Genomic DNA, 16736 nt, shown 5'->3' with positions numbered 1-16736 from the left:
ACTTGGCCACGAAGAAGGATAAAAGTCAATGTCAATTTATCCTTCTTCGTGGCCAAGTGGCTTAGTCACTGTCTATACAGGCTTGCCGACCAGGGTTCGATTCCCGGCCGGAGCCAAGCTCTTGTCTTTGTGTGATTTCGCCTGGGGCTCTGATCCCGAGGTCGTTAAGAGAATCCAGACATTAATGTATCAAAAATATATATGGCTTATTTGAATATGAAAAACACGTAAAAATGTGCAAAATTTATCATTAATTGAATGCCAAGTAACAAACTACCAATTAGCTACGATGGTGAGGATGGGTTGATTTCAATTCTAAGTACAAAATACCTGAATTCGACAGGTATAAGTACAGAAGAATTGTCATTGACTTTTATCCTTCTTCGTGGCCAAGTGGCTTAGTCACTGTCTATACAGGCTTGCCGACCAGGGTTCGATTCCCGGCCGGAGCCAAGCTCTTGTCTTTGTGTGATTTCGCCTGGGGCTCTGATCCCGAGGTCGTTAAGAGAATCCAGACATTAATGTATCAAAAATATATATGGCTTATTTGAATATGAAAAACACGTAAAAATGTGCAAAATTTATCATTAATTGAATGCCAAGTAACAAACTACCAATTAGCTACGATGGTGAGGATGGGTTGATTTCAATTCTAAGTACAAAATACCTGAATTCGACAGGTATAAGTACAGAAGAATTGTCATTGACTTTTATCCTTCTTCGTGGCCAAGTGGCTTAGTCACTGTCTATACAGGCTTGCCGACCAGGGTTCGATTCCCGGCCGGAGCCAAGCTCTTGTCTTTGTGTGATTTCGCCTGGGGCTCTGATCCCGAGGTCGTTAAGAGAATCCAGACATTAATGTATCAAAAATATATATGGCTTATTTGAATATGAAAAACACGTAAAAATGTGCAAAATTTATCATATATATATATATATATATATATATATATATATATATATATATATATATATATATATATATATATATATATATATATATATATATATATATATAAAATGAGATTTGAAGTTGTTTTTTTTTTGCCTCATAATATGAACAAAAATTTCATGTTACGAGACAAAATTCCCCCGGCACCAAGAATAATTTAAAAATTTGCGCGCCACCAAACTGCAACCTCACCACCATCGTAATCCTCTCTTATTGGTTATCTCCCTACCTTGATACTGGTTACTGCCGTAACTAGTAGATTTTTTAGTTAAAATACACAATGAACAGTACTGTACTGTGATAAGTGTGTACGTACATACAATGCTACAACGCTCATCAAAACATTACCGATATATTTTTCTTTCATTTCGGTAAATAAATAACAGATCGTTTCAAATTTTTTCCTTTAAATGTCATGATTATCTATTCACAATTAATCTTATATTAACCCTTTTACCCCCAGGCTATTTGGAACTTTCCAACCCTTAACCCCCAGGGTTTTTTTTTTTTTCAAGCACATTTTGCAATATATATTTTTTAAATTGCTCTAACAGCCTTAATTTTCATCATAAAGAGGTCAGGTTGGTCTCAATCTTTAGGAAAATGCCTGAAGTTTTTCATAAAGTTATCAAAAATATGCAAAAGAAAATGTAAATAGCAGTTTTTTGCAAGGACGTACCAGTACGTCCATGGGGGTAAAGGGATGAGTTTTGTGAAACGTACCAGTACGTCCATTGGTGATAAAAGGGTTAATAAGAACATTTTTAAATTAAAATATCACAATGAACAGAACTGTATTGTATTTACGAATGCACTATACTACTACGCACATCAAACACATTGGAACATTTTTTTCCTTTTAATGTCATGATTATTTATTTACAATTAATTCTCTATCATTAACAAAATTTCTAAAATAAAATGAACAGTACTGTACTGAATAGTAAGTAAATATGCACAATGTTACTACACATATCAAAACATTAGCGATATATTTTCTTTCATTTCGGTAAATAAACAAGAAAACTATTTACCAAACAATTAGTGTTTATTCATTCTACTAAGTAAGTACACATACATAAATGAATCTTACTTGTACAGTGGGGCCTCGTTAATCACCGTTTCTTGCTTCACTGTTTCGGTTTTTCACGGCCGAGAAAAAAAAAAAAATCTTTGCGATTGCTTACCCACCATTAAGAAATTGATTTTTAACCCTTTTACCCCCAGGGTATTTGGAAATTTCCAACCCTTAACCCCCAGGGGTTATTTTTTTTCCAGCACATTTTGCAGTATATTTTTTCTAAATTGCTCTAACAGCCTTAATTTTTGTCATAGAGAGGTCGGATTGGTCTCATTCTCTTGGAAAATGCCTGAATTTTCTCAAAAAATAATCAAAAATATGCAAAAAAAATCTTAAATAGCATTTTTTGCAAGGACGTACCGGTACGTCCATGGGGGTAAAGGGATGAGTTTTGTGAATCGTACCAGTACGTCCTTTGGGGGTAAAAGGGTTAATAGTTGGCAACAACATTGGGATGGCCAAGAACAATGCAATGCCTATTAAATAAAAATTTTCATAAAAATCACGATAAAATTCAAGCCGGGCCATGATTTCAAGTAGACCGCGCTCCTTTACACTGGAAGCGCTGCTACTAGGTCACAGTACAGTATTACTAGATAGGAACAACTTTTGTTATACAGAACAGTAACGGGATGATGTCGACTCGGTAAAACTTTACCTTAACACAATACTGTACAGTAACCTTACTGTGTACAGCACATAGTGTGCATGTGTGCAATTGCACTGAACACTAACCATACATACATATACCAAGGCACTTCCCCCAATTTTAGGGGGTAGCCGACATCAACAAAGAAACAAAAACAAAAAGGGGACCTCTACTCTCTACGTTCCTCCTAGCCTGACAAGGGACTCAACCGAGTTCAGCTGGTACTGCTAGGGTGCCACAGCCTACCCTCCCACATTATCCACCACAGATGAAGCTTCATAATGCTGAATCCCCTACTGCTGCTACCTCCGCGGTCATCTAAGGCACCGGAGGAAGCAGCAGGGCCTACCGGAACTGCGTCACAATCGCTCGCCATTCATTCCTATTTCTAGCACGCTCTCTTGCCTCTCTCACATCTATCCTCCTATCACCCAGAGCTTTCTTCACTCCATCCATCCACCCAAACCTTGGCCTTCCTCTTATACTTCTCCCATCAACTCTTGCATTCATCACCTTCTTTAGCAGACAGCCATTTTCCATTCTCTCAACACTATAAATATGATTATGTAAACTGTAGTAGAAACCAAATCAAAACAATATTAGGCAGCATTTACTGTGTTAATCATCAGCTCTGGCACCCGCTTTTGGCAAGGGGCCGTGACATTTTAGGTTAGGAGTTAGCCCACCCTAGCACGGTATCTATTAACGAAAATTCGCTTTTCGCGCCTGTTGTCTATAACCTAACTATCACGAAGAAGGAGTCTTGACTGTATTACAATTAAGTAGCTTAAACATGTGAGTGTCTGAAAAAACATGTAGGTTATTTATTGACGTATCACCAATGAATAATAATTATATTACAATAAAATAGTTACTGTTAAAAGTAGGTGCGAGTTGAAGAAAACAGGTTGTTTATGCATGATAGAAAATGTACCTTTCCATAGTAAGGGTAATTATAATAATAGTACAATATATAAAGTACTGTATTTTTTGTATATGTACAGTATTTTACTGTATGTATTGTACAACTTTCCATTTATTATTGCATTATGCTCTAATAACTACTGTATTTCATTTATTGATATTAAATTAGGTTAGGTATATTGAAGGATTCGAATGCATTTGACTGTATTTCACTGAGGTTATAGCTTTACTATAAAATTTAAAGTGATGTTTTTGAAGAGCTTGTAACAAATAAGGCGATTTATATGTAAAATGCAACTCATCATACGAAAAAATCTCAACACGAAAACAACCCCAGAACCAATTAATTTTGTATCTCAAGGCATTACTGTATTTGAAAATAGTTTTTTGCCTTCTATGAGCTGTTCAGTATATTTTGGACAATCTACAAACATTGCAGTTAATGTCCATAATTGGCTATGTGGGATTAGAATACCAATTCATTCTTTCTAATTATGCAATGGCATTTTAGTTAAAAGTTTGGTCACAGAAACTCGCCAAGAACTGGACCCAAATTATATAAAAGCCTTGAAGATCAAGGTTTTAGATATTAGGAGTAAACCTGCACTGCTTAATTTTTGTAGAAAAGTTTTTTTGGAAAGAATTTTAGCGGAAGTTCCACAGCATACCACGTTAGTGTTCAGTGTTCAGTCCTACAATAGCTGCTGGTGATATTGTCTTTAAAAAAAAATTAATTCAATTAATTTATAGATTTATTTTTTCAATATTTCAAAATCTGGAGTCCCATATTTGAAGCTGTATTTGAGATGGCTGCCATTAATTTAGACCAGTTGAGTCTAGAATTTTAATTATCTTATATATTTTAATGATATTTTCACCCCTCTCTCTTTAACTGGCGAGAGTCAGCAACATGAATATCAGGGGAGGTTCACAGACATAAAGAGAATTTTGATAAATTTTTTTATTTCTATACACACCTGATATTCCTTTACATGACCACCCTCCTCCCCCACTAACTTGTGATGTCAAGGAATAGGGAATACTTTTAGACTTTAAAACTGACTAACAAAGAGCCACTGGCACTCCTTGCCATTGACTGTTTATAGTCTTTCCCTATCTTACTAGGGACTTGCATCTATTGAAAGTTAACCCTTTTACCCCCAGGCTATTTGGAACTTTCCAACCCTTAACCCCCAGGGGTTATTTTTTTTCAAGCATATTTTGCAGTATATTTTTTTTAAATTGCTCTAACAGCCTTAATTTTCATCATAGAGAGGTCAGGTTGGTCTCATTCTCTTGGAAAATGCCTGAAGTTTCTCAAAAAGTTATCAAAAATATGCAAAAACAAATGCAAATAGCAGTTTTTTTGCAAGGACGTACTGGTACGTCCATGGGGGTAAAGGGATGAGTTTTGTGAAACATGATATTTTGATTATAAAATAAATTTTTGAATATACTTACCCGGTGAATATATAGCTGCAACTCTGTTGCTCGACAGACAACTCTACGGAAAAACTCGCCAGCGATCGCTACACAGGTTGCAGGTGTGCCCAACAGCGCCATCTGTCGACCAGATACCCAGCTCTCATGTAAACCAAGACTCAATTTTCTCCTCGTCCCACTGCGTCTCTATTGGGGAGGAAGGGAGGGTCATTTAATTTATATTCACCGGGTAAGTATATTCAAAAATTTATTTTATAATCAAAATATCATTTTTAAATATTTAACTTAGCCGGTGAATATATAGCTGATTCACACCCAGGGGGGTGGGTAGAGACCAGTAATATATGTTTACATTTTATGAGCTAAGAGTTTTTTATTTCATTTTAGAAGTTATCAAAATAACAAAAACAAAATAAATAGGTACCTGGTAAGGAAGTCGACTTGAACAATTACTCTGCCTTTTAAGTACGTCTTCCTTACGGAGCCTCGCGATCCTCTTAGGATGCTGATCGACCCCTAGGAGCTGAAGTATCAAGGGTTGCAACCCATACAACAGGACCTCATCAAACCCCTAATCTAGGCGCTCTCAAGAAATGACTTTGACCACCCGCCAAATCAACCAGGATGCGAAAGGCTTCTTAGCCTTCCGGACAACCCAAAAAACAACATTAAAAACATTTCAAGAGAAAGATTAAAAGGGTATGGAATTAGGGAATTGTAGTGGTTGAGCCCTCACCCACTACTGCACTCGCTGCTACGAATGGTCCCAGTGTGTAGCAGTCCTCGTAAAGAGACTGGACATCCTTTAGATAAAAAGACGCGAACACTGACTTGCTTCTCCAATAGGTTGCGTCCATTATACTTCGCAGAGATCTATTTTGCTTAAAGGCCACGGAAGTTGCAACAGCTCTAACTTCGTGTGTCCTTACCTTAAGCAAAGCTTGGTCTTCCTCACTCAGATGTGAATGAGCTTCTCGTATCAACAGTCTGATAAAGTAGGATAAAGCATTCTTTGACATAGGCAAAGATGGTTTCTTAACTGAACACCATAAAGCTTCAGATTGGCCTCGTAAAGGTTTAGTGCGCTTTAAATAGAACTTAAGAGCTCTCACAGGGCATAAGACTATTTCTAGTTCATTGCCTACAATCTCCGATAAGCTGGGAATATCGAACGATTTAGGCCAAGGTCGAGAAGGCAGCTCATTTTTGGCTAGAAAACCAAGTTGTAGCGAACATGTGGCTTTTTCTGACGAAAATCCGATGTTCTTGCTTAAGGCATGAATCTCACTGACTCTTTTAGCTGAGGCTAAGCATACCAGGAAAAGTGTCTTTAAAGTGAGATCTTTCAGGGAGGCTGATTGTAGCGGCTCAAACCTGTCTGACATGAGGAATCTTAGTACCACGTCTAAATTCCAACCAGGTGTAACCAAACGACGCTCCTTAGTGGTCTCAAAAGACTTAAGGAGGTCCTGAAGATCTTTATTGTTGGAAAGATCTAAGCCTTTATGCCGGAAGACCGTTGCCAACATGCTTCTGTAGCCCTTGATAGTGGGAGCTGAAAGGGATCTTCCTTTTCTCAGGTATAAGAGAAAGTCAGCTATTTGAGCTACAGAGGTACTGGTCGAGGATACAGAGACTGACTTGCACCAGTCTCGGAAGACTTCCCACTTCGATTGGTAGACTCTAAGGGTGGATGCTCTCCTTGCTCTAGCAATCGCACTGGCTGCCTCCTTCGAAAAGCCTCTAGCTCTCGAGAGTCTTTCGATAGTCTGAAGGCAGTCAGACGAAGAGCGAGGAGGCTTTGGTGTACCTTCTTTACGTGTGGCTGACGTAGAAGGTCCACCCTTAGAGGAAGACTTCTGGGAACGTCTACTAGCCATCGAAGTACCTCGGTGAACCATTCTCTCGCGGGCCAGAGGGGAGCAACTAGCGTCAACCTTGTCCCTTCGTGAGAGGCGAACTTCTGCAGTACCTTGTTGACAATCTTGAACGGTGGGAATACGTAGAGATCTAGATGTGACCAATCTAGGAGAAAGGCATCTATATGTATTGCTGCTGGGTCCGGGACTGGTGAGCAATAAATTGGGAGCCTCTTGGTCAGCGAGGTTGCAAAGAGATCTATGGTTGGTTGGCCCCAAGTGGCCCAAAGTCTCTTGCATACATCCTTGTGGAGGGTCCATTCTGTTGGAATTACTTGCCCTTTCCGACTGAGACAATCTGCCATGACATTCAAGTTGCCCTGGATGAACCTCGTTACTAGTGAGATGTCTTGACCTTTTGACCAGATGAGCAGGTCCCTTGCGATCTCGTACAACGTCAGTGAGTGGGTCCCTCCTTGCTTGGAGATGTACGCCAAGGCAGTGGTGTTGTCTGAGTTCACTTCCACCACTTTGCCTCGAAGGAGAGACCCGAAGCTTTTCAAGGCCAGATGTACTGCCAACAGCTCCTTGCAGTTGATATGCATGATCCTCTGACTCGAGTTCCACAGTCCTGAACATTCCCGACCGTCTAATGTCGCGCCCCAGCCCACGTCCGATGCGTCCGAGAAGAGAACGTGGTTGGGAGTCTGAACAGCCAGGGGAAGACCCTCTCTTAAGTTGATACTGTCCTTCCACCAAGTCAGACAAGACTTCATCTTTTCAGAAATGGGGATCGAGACCGCTTCTAGCGTCTTGTCCTTTTTCCAGTGAAAAGCTAGATGGTATTGAAGCGGACGGAGGTGTAGTCTTCCTAATGACACAAATTGTTCCAGGGATGATAGCGTCCCTACCAGACTCATCCACAGCCTGACTGAGCAGCGTTCCTTCTTCAGCATGTTCTGGATGCATAACAGGGCTTGACTTATTCTGGGGGCCGACGGAAAAGCCCGAAAAGCTAGACTGTGAATCTCCATCCCTAAATACACAATAGTTTGGGATGGGACCAGTTGCGACTTTTCCAAATTGACAAGGAGACCCAATTCCTTGGTCAGATCTAGAGTCCACTTTAGATCCTTCAGACAGCGACGACTGGAAGAGGCTCTGAGAAGCCAGTCGTCCAAATAAAGGGAGGCTCGGATGTCCGATAAATGGAGGAATTTGGCTACATTCCTCATCAGCCTCGTAAACACGAGAGGAGCTGTGCTTAGGCCAAAGCACAGGGCCCGAAACTGGTAGACCACCTTTTCGAAAACGAATCTCAGAAAAGGTTGGGAGTCTGGGTGGATGGGGACGTGGAAGTAGGCGTCCCTTAGGTCTAAAGAGACCATCCAGTCTTCCCTTCTGACCGCTGCTAAAACTGACTTTGTGGTCTCCATGGAGAACGTCGTCTTTGTGACAAAGACATTCAGAGCACTGACGTCTAGCACCGGCCTCCACCCTCCTGTCTTCTTTGAAACCAAGAAGAGGCGGTTGTAGAATCCCGGAGATTGAAGGTCCGAGACTTTGACCACCGCTCCCTTCTCTAGCAAAAGAGACACTTCCCGTTTCAAGGCTCGTCTCTTTTCTTCCTCTCTGTACCTGGGAGAGAGATCGATGGGAGACGTTGCTAGAGGGGGTTTCCGTACAAAAGGGATCTTGTACCCCTCTCTGAGCAACTTCACAGATTGTGCATCTGTGCCTCTCTTCTCCCAGGCCTGCCAGAAGTTCTTGAGTCTGGCTCCCACTGCTGTCTAAAGTTGCGGGCAGTCAGACTCTGCCCTTAAAGGACTTGGATCCTTTCTTCTTCCCTCGCTTCTCTTCGGCACGAGCACCTCCTCTGCTGGAGGCTCTGCCACGAAAGGGCGGAATAAAGCGAGACGCTGGAGTGTCCATCCTTGGTCTAGCTGACAAGGTAGGCAAAGGGGGAGCTTTGCGAGCTGAGGACGCAACAAGATCGTGAGTGTCCTTCTGCACTAACGAAGCGGCTATTTCCTTTATCAGGACTTCTGGAAATAGGCACTTGGAAAGAGGAGCAAAGAGAAGCTCAGATCTCTGGCACGGTGTAACTCCAGCAGAAAGGAATGAGCAGAGAGATTCTCGCTTCTTTAGGACTCCGGACACAAATGATGCAGCAAGCTCATTAGACCCATCACGTACGGCCTTGTCCATGCAGGACATAATGAGCAAGGAAGTCTCTTTCTCCGTCGGAGAGATCTTTCTGCTTAGGGCTCCTAGACACCAGTCTAAGAAGTTAAAAACTTCAAAGGCCCTAAAGATTCCTTTCAAAAGGTGGTCCAGGTCCGATGATGACCAACAAATCTTTGAGCGTCTCATGGCAAGGCGGCGGGGAGAGTCTACAAGACTTGAGAAGTCGCCCTGGGCAGAGGCAGGAACTCCCAAGCCGAGAACTTCTCCCGTGGCATACCAGACGCTCGATCTAGAAGAGAGTCTAGCAGGGGGAAAAGCAAATGCTGTCTTCCCTAAACTCTTCTTGGACTGTAACCAGTCTCCTATCACCCGCAAAGCTCTCTTGGACGAGCGTGCGAGGACGAGTCTAGTAAAGGCAGGAGTGGTAGAAGGCATGCCTAAAACAAACTCTGAAGGCGGAGAACGAGGAGCCACAGAAACAAACTGGTCAGGAAACAGCTCTTTGAAAATAGCCAAAACTTTTCTAAAGTCCAAAGAGGGTTGAGAAGACTTAGGCTCGTCCAATTCTGATTGTGGTTCATCTATATGTGCAGCAACATCATCATCAGAAAGTTCCTCATCCGACAACTGATGAGGAAACGGCAACGGAGTGGGTAACGGCTGGTTCGCTGAGTCCGGTCGCACTGGTGCATGCGTGACTGAGCCGGATGCAACGTCATGGACCTGCTGCCCAGTCTGTGAGCTGGCAACAACCATGGTAGCGCGGGGACGCACAGCGTCTACCCCAGACTGTCTAGACTGATTGGGTTGCGCAGTGGAAACCACACTGGGTTGCGGAGGTTGACGCACCGCGTCAAAACAAGGCAACTCTGAAGGTTGTTGAACATCCAGAACGTCAAAGGCAACCTCCGTGCGTCGCTTAACGACAACATGCGGCTGGCAGACCACACTGGAACGCATGGGTGGAGGAACTCTCTCAACTGGTGTGCGTGAGAAGGTTACCTCAGCGTCCACAGGACGCACAACCGATCGCTTGGAGGGTTGTAGGCTAGGTACTGCACTAGCTGGTACGGCAGCAACCTTCTCCGCATGAAAGTCCTGCATCAGAGACGTAAGCTTAGACTGCATGTCTTGCAGTAGAGACCACTTAGGGTCTACGGGAGCAGGTGCGGCGACAGACGGTGTTAGTGTCTGAAGCGGTACCGCTTTGCCTCTCTTAGGCGGTGAGCAGTCATCGGATGACGGCAACGAGTCCGAACTGACCCAGTGGCTACAACCGGGCCGTTGGACTTGTGCTCAAGGGACCGAATTACGTTTTAACGGTCGCGAGACCTTGGTCCAAAGTTTCTTGCGAGAAACACCTTCAGACGACGAGGTATAAATGGGCTCTCTCGTCTTAGGTAGGTAGGGGCGATCTTGGGGAGATACGCCCGATACCACGGAGGGAACGTCTGTTCGCTGATTAAAGCCTCTCGAACCCATGCGTCGTACGACATTGCTTCTCCCCTGGACTTGGGAGCTTGCAAGAGGTCCCGGACTAGGAGGACGACAGGCACGAACAGACGAACCCTCAAGCGCAACACTGTCCACAACACTATCACTTGGCACTTTAGCACTTCCCACTGCACTTTGGCACTTAAGCTCCTTAACATCCGCCATGAGCTGATTACGGTCACTAGCAAGGGACTCAACTCTCTCACCCAGAGCCTGGATGGCACGCATCATGTCAGCCATCGATGGTTCCTGAGTGCCAGGAGGGGGGTTAGGAGCAACCACTACAGAGGAAGGAATAGGTTGTGGGGCATGAGGAGAGGATACATCAATAGAACGAGAAGAACTTCTCCTAACTCTATCTCTCTCTAGCCTACGTGTGTACTTTTGAAATTCGATAAAATCGAATTCCGAAAGGCCAACGCACTCCTCACACCGATCTTCCAATTGACAGGTTTTATCCCGACAATTGGAACAAACAGTGTGAGGGTCGATAGAAGCCTTCGGAAGACGCCTAGAACAGTCCCTAGCATTGCATTTCCTAAATTTGGGAACTTGTGAAGGGTCAGCCATTTTGAAATGGTCAAGGGAAAATTCCAAAAACGATCTAAGTCATCAACAAAGAATCCGATACAAAAAAGAGTTCAAGGATTTATTTGAAGAAAAACCCTGCACAGCGAAAGCTCAAAACTAGAATATAGTACTTCACCAATTAGATGTGAAAAACTCCAGTTTAGCAACAGCGAGTAAAGTACGTCTTGTCGACACGTCGACAGAGAGAAAATTGAGTCTTTGTTTACATGAGAGCTGGGTATCTGGTCGACAGATGGCGCTGTTGGGCACACCCGCAACCTGTGTAGCGATCGCTGGCGAGTTTTTCCGTAGAGTTGTCTGTCGAGCAACAGAGTTGCAGCTATATATTCACCGGCTAAGTTAAATATTTAAAAATACCAGTACGTCCCTTGGGGGTAAAAGGGTAAAGAAAATAGAAAAAAAAAATTAATCAAATTTTGGGGGTAGTTATGAATAAAGCGAGCATCTGAATAAATGAATGATTTGAAGTTCTCTGGCATCCTGACATCGAAAGTCATTGATGCCGAGCGAGCATCTGAAGAAGCAGCAATATGAACATCAGGCAAGTACATTAATAACATAGCATTTTAATACTAAAATTATGTTAGTTTTTTCAATTACAGAGTATACATACATACATATACCAAGGCACCTCCCCCAATTTTGGGGGGTAGCCGACATCAACAAAGAAACAAAAACAAAAAGGGGACCTTTACTCTCTACGTTCCTCCCAGCCTAACAAGGTACTCAACCGAGTTCAGCTGGTACTGCTAGGGTGTCACAGCCCACCCTCCCACATTATCCACCACAGATGAAGCTTCATAATGCTGAATCCCCTACTGCTGCTACCTCCGCGGTCATCTAAGGCATCGGAGGCAGCAGCAGGGCCTACCGGAACTGCGTCACAATCGCTCGCCATTCATTCCTATTTCTAGCACGCTCTCTTGCCTCGCTCACATCTATCCTCCTATCACCCAGAGCTTCCTTCACTCCATCCATCCACCCAAACCTTGGCCTTCCTCTCGTACTTCTCCCATCAACTCTTGCATTCATCACCTTCTTTAGCAGACAGCCACTTTCTATTCTCTCAACATGGCCAAACCACCTCAACACATTCATATCCACTCTAGCTGCTAACCCATTTCTTACACCCATTCTCACTCTCACCACTTCGTTCCTAACCCTATCTACTCGAGATACACCAGCCATACTCCTTAGACACTTCATCTCAAACACATTCAATTTCTGTCTCTCCATCACTTTCATTCCCCACAACTCCGATCCATACATCACAGTTGGTACAATCAGAGTATATTACTGATAAATCATTCCAGTCCCCTAAAATTTTAAATATCAGAATGTTTAATACTTTTGCATTATAATTATTACTAAACTTTCCTAAATGCTTTATGAAAAAACATATGTCATAATAGTTTAAATAAATCCAATGATCTTACCTGCATGAGTTTAAGTGAGCATGCAAGGCCATGGTTGAATCTCTTGACCAGTGATCCTATAACTTGGAAGACAGAGTCCCTTGTGGACTTTGTTTTCACCTGATTCATATTAGGTGACTCTAAAATTTTGTAGCAGCAGTTAGCAATCAGACTGTTGGAAAGATGGCAAAAAAAAAATCTTGATAAAAACGAATAACTTTTTCTTGGGATTAACATAAAATCATAAATCAAACTTCACATACTGTATTACATACATATACCAAGGCACTTTTCCCAATTTTGGGGGGTAGCCGACATCAACAAGAAACAAAAACAAAAAGGGGACCTCTACTCTCTACGTTCCTCCCAGCCTAACAAGGGACTCAACCAAGTTCAGCTGGTACTGCTAGGGTGTCACAGCCCACCCTCCCACATTATCCACTAACTAAAAATAAATAAAGCATACAAAATAAATAATACAGTAGCCTAAAATAAACTATTAATACCGTGTAAATACCAGCACAAAGACATGTATAATCCATCTAGATTTTTCTACTGTGGATTGTACGGAATGTTGGTCTCTCTTGAGCATGGTAACAAGTACAAGTACACAACTGACAGTGCATCACCTATGATTCCAGAGCCTTGCAGGAATAGAGATTTTACCGGACAATGAGAGGTTATTCCACTACTCCTCTGAATCACTGGTTATGCAAATCCTTCATCTAATATTGAACTACAGGGGACTTTCAGAACTTAGATTAGATTGTATTAAATGTTAAGTAAATGTGTTTTTTGCCGAAACTTGGAATCTAACAAAAAAGCTTTCCCTTAAATTACGAACAATGCAGAGGGCACATGAGAGAATTATGCTAAATCTAACATGGAAGGATAGAAAAACAGCTAAATGGATATGTCAAAAAACTAAAGTAATGGATATCCTTGAAACCATTAACAAGCTCAAATGGAACTGGGCGGGGCACATTGCCAGGATGACAGACAACCGATGGACATCACGAACAACCTTCTGGACACCCCGAGGATACACAAGAAACCGAGGAAGACAAAAAACCCGCTGGCGAGATGACTTAGACCAACATAAGCAACAGTGGCACAGAATAGCTTGCAATAGAAATCTGTGGAGGAACCTGGGGAAGGCCTACATCCAACAAAAGACTTTTGAAGGCTGAAATGATGATGATGATGAAATGTGTTTTTGCTTGAAGATTTTCTCTTCAACTGTTTGTGGTATAGGTATATCATTTTTTTTTTTCATCTTGGTTCATAAAATTAACCCACGGAGTGCTAGGGTAATGACGCCAAAGGACAACGGCCGCATCATGTTTCGCAATTTTATCATAAAATTAATATTTTCTCATTTATAACAAACTAAATTGTTAATATACCAAAGGAATGTCCTTGAAATGGAGATTAATAACCAATAATCAAATCTAAAAGTAGTGTAAAGAATATATCTTTTAGAAATTAAAAATGATAATCACATATAAAAATACTTTATCTGTTTTGATGGCTTGATTAAATAGGTTTTGATGCATTTTAATTTTTTTCATAACAGATTGTCATTGAATTTAATGAACGGGCATATGAAAATTTATGACTATACAAGACATAATTGTGTAGAATAGATGAGTTTATGCGTATTATCAAGTGTGCATTTGCATAGACACACTCCCGCCATCACTATTATTGCATGCCTTGTGAAACCAGAAAAAGGCATTACCATAAGTAAAAAAAAATATATATATATAAACTATTCATATTTGTATACTATATATTTAAAGACTTCAATTTTGTTTTACAAATCTTTCTCAGATCCCTTCTCAGGCAGATTCGTTCGTACCCATAAATTTTACCGTTTGCATTTGAACAATCGTCGCTTTCATCATTTGATATGGCAAAATCACTGTCATTGTCCATGTCAAAGTCACTATACAGTACTCAATTTTTTTTAACGAGGCGCATTTGTACTGACTCGCAGCAGTGCCCTTTTAGCTCGGAAAAAGTTTCCTGTTACCCGATTGGTTAGAATTATCTTGTCTAACCAATCAGCGATCAGGGAATGTTTCCGAGCTAAAAGGACACCACTGTGAGTCGGTGCAGATCTGCCTCGCTAAAAATAATTGACTATAGTATATGATAAAGAATCATCATCATCATCTTAAAAGGCCATTCTAATTAATATAAACAGAAAATAATGATAAAATGTGTCGGAAATTAAAAACATTCTTAACGCTTAAACATAAATATACGTATATAGCTCCGCCTACCCCCGGAAATTGATGCTACCTTTTCCCTTTCATTGCATGTAAACCATGTAATATCTGGTAACTCTTTCCTCCAGCAGCAAGCTGATTGGTTAAAGAATGTATCTACGTTACTGAGCTAATCCCAGGAGGTCCGAGAGAGAATCCCGCAAAATTTGAAAATAAAAGCATCGATGTCAACATTGTCTTTTGACGGTTCATAATGCGTCGATAAAATAGACGCGTAGTATGTTTTGTGCTAAACAACACACATTCCTGTTTTTTGTAAAAATTAAAGGATTTGCAAGTCAATTCATATTATCTTTGTTTATTTCATTTCTATACTAAATATAGTAAAATCTCCTTAAACTCTGATTTAACTACAGTAATACCTCAATTATTTCGGGTGTTCCGTTCCAAGGCCCTGAGCGATAGCTCAAAAACATTGAAGTAGAAACGGAAATCTACTGAACATTTTATATCATTATTTTAATCATTTTTCCTAAGCTTTTATGAACCAGAAATTACTTTTATTAACAACAAAATCATCAAAAGCATGAAAAATGATATTTTCATAATAAAATAAATTTTTGAATATACTTACCCGCTGGTTATATAAAAGAGCTGAAGTCCCTGACGCCAGGGCAGAAAATTCAAATCTCGCGCTATCGAAGATACGCCAGGTGTACCAACCGCACCCTAGCGGTAGAACAGGTGGAACAACACACCAACTCCAGTTCTTCCATGCCTCATAGCCATACCATAGGTAGTCTCTAGAGGGGAGGAGGGAGGGTGTTAAATTTATATAACCAGCGGGTAAGTATATTCAAAAATTTATTTTATTATGAAAATATCATTTTTAAATATAAAACTTACCCGCTGGTTATATAAAAGAGCTGATTGACACCCCTTGGTGGCGGGTCAGAGACAGCTACATACAGAAAATTCACTTAAGGGTTACATACAATAAACTTAAGCAGTTCTCACCTGATAAGGAAGCTGACAGCAATGATACTCTGCCTCATTTCGTCCGCTATCCTTAAGAGATCCAGTAATCCACTCGGGCTGAAAATCTCTAGGAGCTGTCAAACGGTACAAACACCTATAACATGACAGGACCTCAACCAATACCCTTGTTCCGGGTGCACTCAAGGAACAAATTGACCACCTAGCCAAATCAAAGATTGCGGAAGACTGACGCCCAATCTCCACAAACAACCATAACAAACGAGTTCCAAGAGATAGAAAAGGGTTATTAGGAAAAAAGGGAACGTAGTGGTAGATCATTCACCTACTATCGCATTAGCCGCTATAAAAGGACCCAACGTAAAAAAGTCCTCATAGCGAGTCTGAACATTCTTCAAATAATGGGATGCAAAAACAGACTTACTTCTCCAAAATGTTGTATCCATCAGACTTTGCAGAGAACGGTTCTGTTTAAAGGCCACTGAAGTCGCTACCGCTCTGACTTCATGTGTCTTGACTTTGAGGAGCCTCTGATCCGACTCATCACACTGAGCATGAGCTTCTCGAATCAACAATCTAACGAAAAAAGACAAGGCATTCTTGGACATGGGCATCGAGGGTTTCCGGACTGCACACCACAGAGCGTCTGAGTTACCTCTCAGATTCTTAGTTCTGTCCACATAAAACCGTAGAGCTCTAACTAGACAGAGAACCCTTTCCAATTCATCGCCAGCCAAATCAGAAAGGTTAGAAATCTCGAAGGATTTGGGCCATGGTCGAGAAGGGTTTTCGTTCTTGGCCAGGAACCCCAGTTGCAAAGAACAAATGGCTTTCCCATTCCGAAAACCAATGTTCTTGCTTAAAGCGTGAACTTCACTAACTCTTTTCGCAGTGGCGAGGGTAACTAGAAA

At 41.5% G+C, this 16736-nt stretch overlaps 1 protein-coding gene across 1 annotated transcript in view; it reads right to left on the bottom strand.

Moving 5' to 3' along the window:
- The window catches only part of Cap-D2 (CAP-D2 condensin subunit), a 307837-nt gene that overhangs the window by 240885 nt on the left and 50216 nt on the right, over positions 1 to 16736 (bottom strand). Inside the window, exon 6 of the mRNA XM_068368385.1 lies at positions 12617 to 12767. Within this exon, the coding sequence (XP_068224486.1) occupies positions 12617 to 12767 (151 nt within the window). The remainder of the gene's footprint in view (positions 1 to 12616; positions 12768 to 16736) is intronic.

This window comes from Palaemon carinicauda, unplaced genomic scaffold, assembly GCF_036898095.1.
Source record: "Palaemon carinicauda isolate YSFRI2023 unplaced genomic scaffold, ASM3689809v2 scaffold2, whole genome shotgun sequence".
Lineage (NCBI taxonomy): Eukaryota > Metazoa > Arthropoda > Malacostraca > Decapoda > Palaemonidae > Palaemon > Palaemon carinicauda.
The sequence above is the reverse complement of the archived record's forward strand: the minus strand, read 5'-3'. Positions and strand labels throughout refer to the sequence as shown.